Source organism: Diadema antillarum, unplaced genomic scaffold (genome assembly GCF_040938485.1).
Source record: "Diadema antillarum isolate AM-2024a unplaced genomic scaffold, OU_Dant_1.0 seq00000890_RagTag, whole genome shotgun sequence".
NCBI lineage: Eukaryota > Metazoa > Echinodermata > Echinoidea > Diadematoida > Diadematidae > Diadema > Diadema antillarum.
Window position 1 is genome coordinate 92,555 of NW_027271754.1, and position 14,516 is coordinate 107,070.

Below are 14,516 nucleotides of genomic sequence, written 5' to 3' on the forward strand. Positions count from 1 at the left end.
CATGACCAGTGTAGTTTTGAGGCATCACTGTTTGCTGTTTTATTGCACTATAGGTCTGCTAACATGTGATGTTATATTTCGTCAGAAACTGTAAACAAAGGGAAAATCAGGAAAATCTCAGAGATCAGAAATAAACTAAGATGCCAAGGCAATTAGAAGAGGATATGCGTAGGTAGGCGATGAATTTAAGAGGAAAGGTAGACCTGCGGTGAAAAAAAAAAAAACATAGAATGAAAACGGTGGATATGTTCATGATAATTTTCTTTCTCCTAGACTGCGTAGTGATCTGAATGAGGGTCACATGGAATGTAATGTACTGAACGTCTTAAATCGTGTCACCACATGTTATACGTCGTGTTGATGTTGAAATGGAAAATAGAAATGGCTTATCTTGTACGCAAGCACGTGACAGCAAAGCTCGCACCCCAGACGTCTCCGTGTAGTAAGAGCAGAGTGACGCCTCCTTTCGAGGTCTGTCGCCAGCAGAAGGGCAAGTTCTTCCAGTGCGCCTGCGGAATTATTATATGTTTGTAGACGTAATCTTCCCTCTTGCAAGAAACACGCGCTGGTGAAAGCGCCCTCTCCTGTTTTGTTTTTAAGGACAAAAGGGTTACTTTTTGGTTATTCCAGGGGGGCATTTCATGAAGGAACTTGTCGGATAAAATATCTGACAAGTCAGTTATATCCGACAAGTTTTGAGAAATTCTTTCGTCTGATTGGCTGATTTCTCAAAACTTGTCGGATATGATTGACTTGTCGGACATTTTATCCGACAAGTTCCTTCATGAAATGCCCCCCAGAGGTTCGTTATTCCGAAGGTTCCCCGAAAGTGAAGGTTTTTAAATCCGAAGGTTCGTTTATCAGAAAATGAAATAAGGTTTATTATTCCAAGGTTCGTCAATACGTAGGCCTACGTTCTTTTCATTTTCGGATTTACGAACCTTTGGAATAATGAACCCCTTTTCATTTTGGAATTAACGAACCTTCAGATTAACGAACCTTTGGAATAACGCAAAAGATGTTCAGGTCAACGAACCATATTCTGTTTTCGCCATCTGGGTGTACGGAATTCGTGTGTTTCAGAATCATTTATTTCATTTTCGGAATAATGACCCTTCGGAATAACGAACAGGGCGGTGATTTGGCTCAGTCGGTAGTGCGTCTGCCTCCAGATCCAAAGGACCCGGGTTAGATTCACGAGTCTATCTGAGTAATGTTGTGTGTAATTATACCGTCCCCTCTATAGTAAGAGGCAATACACTCTGTCCCTCGGATAGGACATTTAATGGAGGTTACTAAATATTGTGTGAGAGAGTCACAACTCATGCACGTAAAACATCCCGCTTCATCCATTCATCGCAAAAAGCTCAGGGTGCATCGGATAACCCGGTGAGGTGGTCTCGCCTCACATCAAACTAGACCCCATGGAAAACCAGATTGTGCTGCGGAATATGGGCTATCTAGCCATCTTCTCGAATGGAAAAATTAAACAAACAAACAAACAAACAACAAACAACATCACCTGAGACACATCCCTTTACATCGTTAACCGAGTCAGGCACCTTGATATCCCATTCTAGGTATTTATCATACCTATACCCCTGTACACACACATGTCCCGTGACTGAAAATAATGTTTGATCTAATATGATTTTTCCGAACCGATTCATCTTTTTCTGGAAGAACGTGTGTCTTGTTCATGATTGATATCTCTCTTTTCTTTCAGCATTTTGAAGTAACGATTCTTTCAGCAAGTCCCAAAGTCCGATGTTATTGTGTGTCATCAGTTTTATCAAGGCCATCATGCTATAAAGTACATTCTTCAAAGGCACCACCGCCAAATTGTGAAGCAAACGTATTATTCCCCGAATTAAAGCTCTGCCGCACAGTATCACCAGGGAGGTGGTCTCCCTGGTATACACCAAGACAGCACGGATATGCAAACATTTCATCACGTACGTAACGTTTCAAAATGTCGCCTTGGCCTCCCTTGGAACACCATCAGCACTTCGACGCATTGCAAACGAAAAGCATTCTTACGTACGATTAAAACAGATTTTCTTTTGTCTCATATGCTGCCATCTACGGTGACGGGATGTCCATTTGACGGTGTGTGTGTGTGTTGGGGGGGGGGGGGGAGGGGTCGTGGTAAAGGGGAAGTATAGAGGAAAATGTTCTCACATGTATTTTTTTTTATGTCATTCTCTGCGATGGAATCATACCTACATTATGACTGAAAGTACATTAACACTCACTGTTACGATTAATTCTTGAGCACATCTTAATTTGTCCTATACTATTGCATGTCATAATATAGGCACCTAGGCATCCCTATGTTTCTATTTTCGTTTGTTTGTTTGCGGTCCTTTCTTTTTCGTTTGTCTGTGTTTGGGTCTATGTATGAGGATTTTCCTGTTCTTCTTTTATTTATTTAATCCAGCACAACAGTTTCTCTGTCAAGGTATGTTTTGCTGGAATCTATATTGTTTGTAGTTGTTTTTGTCTGAGGCTCATACACGAGCATGTTGTTTTTTTCTCTTTTCTTTTTTTTTAACCCGTGGTATATGTGATTAGGAAGAGGACAACAAATTATGGAAAAGACATCGAAATTATTTCAGTATGCATTAAATCAATTCAATTTCATTTCAATTCATTTATCTTAATTCTTCTTTTTTTTCCAACAGAGCACAACACAGAATAAATCAGGAATTATGTCACAAACGTATACATTTAACTTTGCAAAGGATAAATGATACAAATAAAGATATATATGCATTCATACTGGCAAAAAAAAATACAAAGTTATATGTTTCAGTTGAGAAAAAAAAGAATTGAGAGGTCCACTAAAAAGCAAGCTTGTATATTATGAACTACTCAAAGGAAAATCTTATGAAATATTTATTTGCAAATGCTTAGCACAAATATGATTTAAGACAAGACGGAACAAAACAGGAGACACACAACAACAACATGACACGACTTGACAGAATGAATGGAAAGAAGGAAAAAAGAGAAGAGAATGCCTACACGCTGAACAATCTGTTACAATCATCCCATTCCTTCTTATTGAAACAATGTGTGCGAACGATGATAAGGAACTTATGATATCGATCTACAGTTCCCCCCCCCCCAAAAAAAAAATATTAGTAAACGTTGATTTTATGTAAAGAAGGACAGGTTTAGGCCAACGGATATTCATACTTTTCTATAAAAGAACACACATACACATAAAAACACACACATGCACACAGACACACACACACACGTCAATATTTTGTCAGAGCATATAATAACCATACGCCCGTCTTCGAGAGCTCACAGCACGATGAATAAACAAAGTCAAGAACTCTTTCAACAGTATATGGTACCACCTCAAGCTATTTTTTACAAAAATATTTGGTTTATCAACATTGATACTGTCGATTGCTGACATTTTAAAGGGTGACAAATAAGACAATCCACTCAAACACCTGACTAGACTGCTCACAATCATTCCCCACTCATTTCTTCATAAGCGGGCAATGAGCAGTCTATTTTTTAAAAAACTCTTACACAGTTTCATCATCGATCACGACAGAAACTGTTTCAAATATCTTTCTTGATTTGCTCTACCAGCTTTTGCAGGATATCTCAATACAAATGGATGTCAAATATGTCATAATGGAAAAGCGCTCTGCGCCTTTGAATGTTTCTACAACAGATATATGGCGCCATACAAACTCATGAATCATTATCATCATCACGTAATATGTGCGGTAACACAGTCACAACGCTTTGGCTTAACGCCTATCCTTAGCCCTAACCCTAACCTTAACCCTAACATTAACCATATACTCACAACGTATTCTATCAAGGGAAATGGGGGAATGTGGAACATTCCGCCGGGGTAAGATTCCAAAAGACTTTTGTGTTTATTTTTGGGGTGTGGTCCCTGTAAGGACGAAGAAACCAATAAAGGCAATCGACGTAGGAACTTTGCGTTCTGTACAGTTTACAGGGTTTGTGTTTAGCGCACTGCTATTGTATCACAGTCCAATCGGTCATCCACCTTACCCTTTAAAACGACACCTTTACATCATGGATTTCACCTTTAACCACGTATTAATTGATTTCTTCTCTTCCAAATTTGAGCGAGAGGGTAGCATTGGCTACCAATTTTCGCAACACCGCGCATTTGTCTAAAATAGCTTTTTCAACTACTCAAAACATCCTTTCCACAAGGATATGGCATGTAAGTTTGAAAGGGGGGGGGGGTATAACAAACATCTATGGATACAAGATTTGTTGTGAATGAGGAACATGGATGTCGACCTTGTCAAAATGAATACACCAATAGATTAATAAAAATGTAAATACACAACTGAATGAATAAACAAATAAGTAAATGAATAATTAAATGAATTATCATTTGTAAACTTCTTAATAAAACTGACTTCCTTACCATAGCTTTTTATATACAAAAACACAGACACTAAATGATCATCGTGTGTATAGGCCTACTGTTACCTCCTTCGTACGTTGCATCGTTGTGCTGTATGCCAACTCAAGTTGCATGATTTTTTTTTTTTATTTGTGACCAAATCAAACTGAAGCAATGGGCCACATCCTTGGTCATATCAACACAAAATGTAACAAAATTCACGTGTCGAGAATGTCACACCGACGTAACGCAGCAGCATCACCTCCTCTCATGTTTGGTTTCAACATCAAAATTACGAAGTGAAACCAGGAAGTTATGCCAGAGTTGTTTATTTTTAGTTATTTTATTTATTTATTGTCTTCTTTATAAAAGCAGGGTAGTCCCATTCAAGCCGCAAGACCTGCATTCCAAGGGAGCTCTGCTGTAACAAATCATATTTATGATACAATAAAATATATACATAACAATCATATACAAACATACACAATAATACATTTCATAAAAGTGGAGATCCTCTGTAGATAGATAAAGCGAGAGAGAGAGAGAGAGAAAGAAAGGTGACAGAAAGAATACATGTGTACAACTTTCAAAGAAACGAGAAATTAGCTAATACCTTTCAATTGCTACCACACTGTTTCTACATGATACACTATTACATTTATTGGAATAGCTCTGATAGCAATTTAGCAGCTATCTGCATGGTTGTTCAGTATAGTTACGAATTCAAGATGTCGTAGTCCATGATAAGGAACTAAACCGGCCGGAGTCACGATGTATGGGAGTGCTCGGTCTGGAGAATATTTGTTGTTTACTAATTAGGCTACTCAAACTGTTAACTAATTGGGACCAAAATGTAAACAAACTTGCTGCATAGAGAGTCCACCCAGCGTATAACACACCTTAAGATCACAAGGGTCTTCTTCTAAACACTGTGTTTCGGTATTGCCGGTCCGAGATTATGGTCTCCGAGAAGTCAGTGTACTTTGCATACTTGCAACAGAATCCCCCTAATATTGCCGTCGGAGAAGGCAAACAAAAAAAGACAGTCTTCTTATTCATGTGCAGTGGGTAGGTTCCATTATTATGCGGAATTCCTGATGAGGTGCGACTGGGCATTGCGTCTTGGTGTATGTCTTCGGATACATGACAATAGCTACTCATTCATACGTGTCTCCGGCCTTGCACGCCCAAGTTGTGGATCTACCTGAGCTGGTGAGCTCAATCTACACACAGAAGACATGTAACGCCTACAAGACGTTCTACGTGTCGTGATCGGGTGAAGACAGGGGGAGGTGAATCTCTCTGGGTGAAGATGACCACTGCGGGTGCGATGACGTTCTGCTACAGCTTTGACTATTCTTTTTCAAGAGACAGGAACTGCAGTTACTTGATGGACATCATCATTATCCGGCAAAGCACGAGATAACTGCCATCAATGTCATCTGACGTGGCGTATAACGTGTAGTAGGTACCACGTATTACATTAGCAATACAGTACATGCAAGTAGGCTAATGCCCGTCCAAAACAGTAAGCCTCCGTTACAGGTGGATAGATCATCCACATAGCACGGATGATAAGGCATACTTATAAAAGTACATACTAAGTAAGTGTTCTTTTCTGTACAAGGAAGGTACATGTATTAGTTATTATAAATGTGTTAAGTGGAGATTTACAGTGCAGATAACGCATAACCTGTCATAATAGCAATTCTTTATAGTTACCCTCGAAATAGAAGAATAAGAAAATAGGAATATGTTTGACCACAACATACACTTTTTATTTAACATTAAAACGACCAATGTAGATTGTGTAGGCTTTGCCAGATTGTGTTTGAGAAACCTGATTTATTTCTCGCTTTCAAATTCTTCAGAAACTTTGCATCACGATCTCAATGGGCGAACATTTACAACACTGCCTTTTTTTTCCCTTTTTAGTTAATGCACGAACCAACGAACGCATACATTAATGATATTATTGTTGAATGAATATTATGTTTTCTCTTGTTGCCTGGAAAGAGATATTCCAGGTTCAAAGAATTCGAGAATTCGTTAAATAAGTATAGTAAACACCGGGCATCGTCTTATCGCCACGAATTTCTGTATTGCTTGTGATGCCAATAGCAGTGTAATGCATGTCCCTTATGACGACATGATTATAATTATTGTACTCCACGTTTGCCAATTCAAATCCACCAACGCGAGGTGATATTTCGTTTGAATGATTTTCTATTATATTAGATAAAACTACCTGATATTGTTGGCCTTAAATGTTGAATCGTTTTACTCACATGGCCAAATGTAGGAAAAGGAAATAATTTTGACATTTAAACAAGATTTGCACCCTTTGGAAGGGAAACTTAATCCAGTCATATCTACTAAAAAATTTCGAAATTATTTCAATCCATTTATTTCAGACAAATAATTCATCAATCATTTCACTCTGATTATCTCAAATTATCAATTTTTCAATCATTACTGTGTCAAAGTGTATACAAATATTACCCCTTTTTGTGATTTAATTTCTTGTTATAGGCCGAATTTGCGTACAACAGTCATGAAAAACAAGTACTAGTATATAAATGCGAACGCTTTGAAATTCTCTTACTTAATGCTCTAATTCATAAATTTCTCATCATATCCACATGGAAGTAAATAATTGTGTCCAAAAAAAAAAATGTAATGTCTGTAACGGCAAGCATTTTGTGTAATATCTACCAAATGATTTATAGTAACTAATCAAAACTCAGAATGTGAACATTCAGGACGACTGGGTTAGAATAAACCATGAATGGATTCAGAATGATCATGCTGATCGAGTTGTTGAAATAAAAGCCCACAAAGTCACAGCAAATTCTCTAAATGTAACGTAACGCTGGAATTGCTCATACAATGTATCTGAAACTGAGTCGTTATTACAGGTAAATCGTGTGTACATGACTCTTTGAAGAGATGGTCCTGAAAGGTTTAACACGAGGACAGTGCTGATGCGCAATATGTTCTGTGAAATCTTGTTTTCTCATTGTTTGCGCAGGTCGTTACATCTTTTGAAACACGCCTGGACCGAGGGAAACAAAATGAATGTTCCAAGGGTTCGCTACCTATTCTTCTTGATCATTGTTCTTCACTGTCTCGTCCTGACTGTATTGATTTCTTTATGGACCCAGATCAAAGTCTTCCGTAAGTTGTAAATGAAAACGTTTCTGCAGTCATGAAAATTAAGGGTCATTGAATGTGACAAAATCCTTAGACTTGAATGAAATCACTCTCAAGAATCCTCCTGCAAAGCAGTATACTATCACTACGCCGGTAGGACCAAAATCTGCCCATATCACTCGAGTCATATTGTGTATCTTATGTCATGCTCATATTTATGTCAGATAATTGTCGTGATCAATCTCTATTCGGTGTAACAATATTGGTCACTGCGTTCACCTTTACTACTAAAACATTGATAAGAATTGGTTGATTGCCAAAACAACAAACGTTTGGGATGGAAGCATTTCAAACTTACTTGTCAAACAACCAACGATATTTTTTTTTTTTTTGGGGGGGGGGTCAGTTGTTTCTGCTGCACAGTAAACAACAATCTTTTAGTTGCTAATGGAGTCACGTTATGTGCCAAGTAATCTGTTTTGAACATGAAACGAATATAAATATTATTTTCCATGTGTCTTCGGGTGAGATAGCTATTACCATTTATTGCTGATCATTGTAACTCAACTTTCGCGAAGCACACAAGCTGGCATCATTTCGCCATTTTTTTTTTTTTTTTGCGCGTAACGTATGTTTGCGTGTGTTATCATGCAGTTTGTCATGCCTCGTCATAAACGTGAAAAACTGGCCATGAGAGATCACTGATTGTGGACCTGGCAGTCTGCTGTAGAGGAAGCTACTGCAGTATTTATATCGAATCAGCAGAAATAAAATGAGATTGTCACTCCTTTTCTCTCCTCCATCTCCTCGCCCATCTCCGCGCCTTCTTCTTCCCGCCTTTTATGTCGCCCTGTTCAATCGTCTGCTTTGGCCGCTATTAGTGTCGGATGAATCCCCAACGTCAGGTAGAGGAGAAGCTGTGTTGGCCGAAGAGAGGAGATCTGGTTTCTCTGCACGGAACATCACAAATATCATCTACCGGGTATCAGACGACATCACTCCAGGAATTCATACAAACCAGCGAAATCAAGTAAGTTTTGGACCTTTTCTTGTTTCTTTTATCCGATCCCATTTAATCTGTCAACGGATTTACTCGTTTAGGTAATCCTCCGTCCATTTCATCTCGATTTCTCTCTCTCTCTCTCTCTCTCTCTCTCTCTGGTTCTTTAGAGAGGAAATCGGGTAACTAAAGTCTAACTTTGATCAGTGTTTTAATTTGTGTTACGTACACGTACAGTGATGGTACACAACAGTCGTACAGTACGACTATCAAATACACCAATTAAGATATCGCGTCTTGTTCCAGGAGATATTCTGAAAGCTTAATAAATCAATGCGCATGTGCTGCATATATGGGATTTTGAAGACCATGTCCATGCGCTTAGTCCTTCATCCATTCACATCTTAAACTGTTTTAACACATTCACCTCGTTATTATTGACTTCTACCGGTCTTAATCAAGAGGCAAATGACATGAGCTCATGGTTCTCCCTCTGGACCTTTGGCATAGTCCAATTCCATCGAAAAGGGTTTCTTTCTGCGATTGAAATGGAGTTATACGTGTAAGGCATAATACATGGCCGAATCTTCAGTCAGATTTGCCTGATCAACTCCTTTCATTTTCATTTCAAAATCAGCAGTGGGCCCCTGTTACATGTATTATTTCCTCACTCATAATTATGATATTGTCGGATAATATGATAAGGAAAATATGGCATGTTTCATTTTACTAAGAAAATGAGACATACCCTCATTTGCATTATGATATTTCAAACACTTGCAGTTCACAACCAAAAGCAGCTCAACTGATGTTGTGATGTCATGGGAGACAGAACAGGCTAGACGACTATCAACTTTGAGAGACGCCTGCCTCAGGTATCCTTATCTGTCCAGCAACATGTCAGACGTAATCCGCACCAACCCAGGACACCTGTGGCCGTTCATCGTCGACGACAAACATCGTTTCATTTACGCCAGCGTGGGGGAAGTCGCGTCCACGAATTGGAAGAAGGCAATCCTTGTTCTCGCTGGGAAATATGAGCGCGTTGAAGACGTGCCTGACTCGCTGGCGAGGAAGGCTCATGTTATGCGCAAACTGAAACATTACACGGCGCAAGAAATCCAGACTCGCCTTCGTCACTACAAGAAATTCCTTTTCGTGCGGGATCCATACGTGCGCGTCCTGTCAGCCTACAAAACGAAATTCATGCAGCCCGTGGAGTGGTTCCAGCGCAAATTCGGTCAGAAAATAATCGGGCACTATCGAGATGTAGGCGACGAAAAAGCAACGAAAAATAGTACGGTAACATTCAGGGAATTTGTGAGAGCCATTTCCGACAAGAGCCTGAATGTTGTCGAGAAGCACTGGATGCCCGTGTATCAAACAGCCCTACCTTGTGATATAGAATTCGACTTTATTGGGAAGCTGGAAACGGGAAGACAAGATGCAGATGAAATCCTTCGGGCTCTGAAAGTGGACCAGCTTGTGCATCTGGAAGAAAGGGATAATGCCTCACGTGTCACGGAGACAGAGCTTCGACGCTTTTACTCGCAGTTATCAGAAGAGGACATGCAGGGTATTCAGGAGCTGTACAAGCCGGACTTCGACTTATTTGGATACAACTCGACACTAAAGTTGGTGAGTCGTTTCATTTCTTTTTGCATTCTTTAGCCCCTTCAATGAATACAGTACATAACACTGGTAGATATATTAAGCATTTAAGTCCTTGCGTAAATGCATATTTGAAGAGAATACGGTACTTTAATTTATCCATAATTTGCTCTTTCATGCCAAATCTCCTAGCGATCTAAGCTGTTAATCTGACAATTTAGTTATGACTATTGTGTTCACAAGTTCTCCCAAGATATTTTATATTTCCGAATACTTTCTGTGTTAAAGTGGAACTGGCTGTGTCTTAATAATAAAGCCCTGTTGAATATTCCTCGCTGTCTTTCTGATTATGTTGTCACGTGATCATGTTGAAAGCAAAAGTCGCACTTCATTCACTACTAGTAAAAGAAATAGTCACAATGAACAAGATCACCTGTCCTCGGTTGTTGTCTGTTTGTGTGTTTTGTACCTTATTGTAGTTAGGCTACTTTTGTTACCTCCACCTGTAAATGTCTGAAAGTTCCATAATAATTAGGTTTCTGGAACTGCTAACAATATACTCGTGACAAAAAACTGTATCACTATCTTCATGCCTGTCTCCATGAGGGATCAAAATCGATCGTAAAAGATGGGTATATTTACAGGTGTTCTAATCAATCCATCATCGCGAAGTAGGAAATTGTGATTCCTTCATTGTTTTTGAAACTACAGTGTATTTTCCCTTGTAATCAATGTTCAAAATGCGTTTCAACCATTATGACACGCTGCGATTTGTATGTCTCCTTTCTCGCAGGAAGCAACGTGCGACATAACAACAGCTTTACAAGATAATCCTGAGAAGACTTGGTTGGAGAGACAGGACGCACGAAGACAGACCTTGCGGGAAGCGTGTCATGATAGCCCTCAACTTTGGCAGGACTTGACGTATGTCATTAATAACAATAGACGACTCCTTTGGCCTTTCATTGTCGACGACAAGTATCGATTGATATTCGCCTATGTCTCCAAGGTTGGCTCCACAAACTGGAAAAGCGCCTTCCTCGTTCTGATGGGTAAATACAAAAGTGTAGAAGAAGTGCCCGGCTCCCGCGCCCACGACCCAAGGCTAAAAAAGCTCAGCTCGTACACACCCACTGAAATTGACTATCGTCTGCGCAATTACACAAAGTTCATCTTCGTTCGCGACCCGCTCGCGCGCGTGCTGTCTGCGTATCGCAGCAAATTCGAGCAGCCAAATCGATCTTTTCAGATGAGATTTGGTAGGACGATCATCAGTCGATTTCGGAAGAATCCAACCAGGGAGGAGCTGAGAACGGGTGTCAATGTGACTTTCGCTGAATTTGTGCAATTTCTGACGGACAGTCGTACGAAATATGCAGACGGTCACTGGAAACAAATATACCACATGGTTCTCCCCTGCACGGTGGATTTCGACTACATCGGAAAACTAGAAACGGCTTCCGAAGATGCAGACAACATTCTGAAATATACCAAAGTAGACCACCTCATACACTTCAAAGACACAGAGAGAAACACAAGTCACAGCGACGAAGTGTTCAATTCATATTACCAAACGATTTCACCGATTTTACTTAAAAAACTTTACAGATTATATGACCTTGATTTTAAATTATTTGGATATTCGATGGAGCCTGACCTAACAAAAAGGGAATCTGCACTCTTGAACTAAATAAAGGCATGGAAATGGTGTCTAAAGCAATGTTTCCCTTACTTCTGGTTTACCATTTTAGACGCTTGACGTGCACCAGACGGTCCTGTGTTCGAACTCTGATCAAGACAGTAGAGTCCATACATTAGAAATCTTATTTTAAAAGGGTTCGCCAGTTTCGTTGTCTCCTGCGTCAGGGCCTGAGTCAGGGTCGCGGGTCATCGGCTTCGTCGGGAGGGGGGTCTGCTAGAGTACCGTCCGGATGAGTGGCTCCCTCGTTTTGACTCTCATGTCTAGCTGATTTTTCTCCTTTTCAAAACATCGAAGAAATTTTCAACATACTCGGGGTCAAGTCCATAACATGACGGTTGGGACGTGACGCAACCCGGAATTCTCTCGAGACAAGAAATTGCGCGTAGAAAAGAAATCTATATAATTTTTGAGTGATTACGTTCGATTGGTATGGTGCACGACGAACACGCTGGTCATTTTCAGAAAGAATTTGAATGAATTGATAAGATCTTAGAAATAATTATTAAGGTGTAGGCCCCTAGATTTGAATTTAAAGAAATGCTTTTGCCTTAAATAGATATTTTAAAACTCATTAACCTTTTAAAATGAATATAAATAGCAATGCTTATGCACCGTGTTCGGGGCTGAAGGACCAATCGCTATTGAGTCAGTATTATTTACTCACAATCGAGATGATTGTCTCGTGCACACCATCACTCTAGTAGCCCCCATGCAACAATATGTGTTCTATAGTTTTGGACTGGAATTGCACTTGAAGACGAAATCAGGTGCAATTTGTTTTAATTATATTTTATGTAAGATATATGTCATGAAAGGATTTCACCTCAGGAAAGAATTGCAATCACACCGTATTAGCGTCCTCTTGAATGAAACACTTTTCTAAACTCCAAAAATGTCTGTTTTCCTGGTGGGCGCAAACGACTCGCCACACCGCACTGACCTCTAAATATACCAAGTTATTGTATATTGAAAAAAAAATGGGACTATCCTGGCTCTTTCGTCTAGGAACTGACTATACAGCGTCACGGTTATTGTGGTGTCATGATATAATCAATCTGTAAAGAAATATTCTACAGCTTGCATCGCAGAAAGAATATTCAATTCTGTCTAAACAAAGACCTTGATTGCTCATACAAACTGGAAAACTGTACGAGAAATACATTTCAGTGGAATATTGATTTTTAGCTGTGGCAGAGGTAAGGAAGGCGGTATATTACTGTTTGATTCCATGCATACACACACACACACACAATTAATATAAAAAGAATCAACTTACTAGATGTTTCATATACTGCTTTCCACAACCTGAAAACTCAGGAAAGAGTCACCTCTTTTTGATGCCATTAAAAAAGATAATTAGTTATCATTATTAAAAAAATCCGCCTTGCCTTGACTTTCGAGGGCCTCTGTTTTTTAAGGATTGTCTTTATTGCGTAGTCCCAACTGGTGCGACTTATGTGCAAAGACTGAAATTTTATAAGCTTTTAATGTTCTCCATGCAATGGCATTTCAATGAACATTAAGGAGAGATTAGTAGGAGGCCTGTTTTGAAAGAAACTAATCTGATTTGAAAGCTTGTTTACACATATTGTCCGTTGAATTGCGGAATGAAATGACTGATATGAACACCAAACAATCTAGCGTAGACAAAATGGAGCCTCGCACGTCGTACGTGTGTTGACTGAACAGAACTCTTATTTTGATAATCACATGCGGAAAGGAGATTTCCAGTCAAATGTTATGTCTCACTTTCATCCGGAAGTTATGTATGCATGTGCTTTTTTGCTTTTATATAATGCTTTCACATGAATATCATTTAATGCTTTACAGTTCTTTCTTTATGTCCCATTCCTCACTTTTGGCTTTATTCAAAGTAAGTAAGAAAAAAAAAGAATGTACACCGTTTAGATTTCGTATTAATGTTAGGTTTTGATTTTGAGGTTCCGGATTTAACACTACATGTATCTATAGCAATGTGATTATTCATTGTGTACTATAGCGTGTACGTTATCTGCGTGGTACTATACCGTGTTATCTGCTTACGCACCATTAATATTACAGTACTATAGTCACTGATTCCATTCAATGCTGGTGTTTCACTCGGTCATTGGCTCAGGAACTAATGTGGTCAAGATCGAAAAAGATTTTGGTTCTGTTGTGTGATGACTACTGATTGCGAATTACAATGTACTAGACGTACATTGTATAAACAGTGTAATGTAACTGAACTGATCATTAAATTCTTCAATACTCCTCTCTAACCCCCCCCCCCCTTTCTCTTCTTTTTCCATCTCCCGGTATATAAGCCTTGTGTTACGGATATTTTCACGAATACTGTCTCTTAGCTATTTGTGTATTCATGTCAATCTTATTGTATTTACCATGTAGCTTTGTTTTTGTTTTTTATTGTTTATCGACATATATATATGAATGTGAAACCATAGTTACGAATGAGTCGTACTCACTGTGTCAGAGGACTTACCCAATGCAATACATTTTGTATGTACAAAAAATATATAAATTATATATATATATATATATATATATATATATATATATAAATATATATATATATATATATATATATATATATATATATATATATATACATGTATGTTTTGTTTTTTAAT

General features: G+C 38.8%; 1 protein-coding gene across 1 annotated transcript; it reads left to right on the forward strand.

The window, feature by feature from the left end:
- The first annotated feature begins 381 nt into the window (after positions 1 to 381).
- Positions 382 to 11,874, forward strand: LOC139740909 (uncharacterized). The gene is made up of 4 exons (XM_071651494.1): positions 382 to 526; positions 8,455 to 8,603; positions 9,357 to 10,218; positions 11,003 to 11,874. The coding sequence occupies exons 1-4, from the start codon at positions 382 to 384 to the stop codon at positions 11,872 to 11,874; spliced, it is 2,028 nt and encodes a 675-aa protein (XP_071507595.1).
- Positions 11,875 to 14,516: the final 2,642 nt, after the last annotated feature.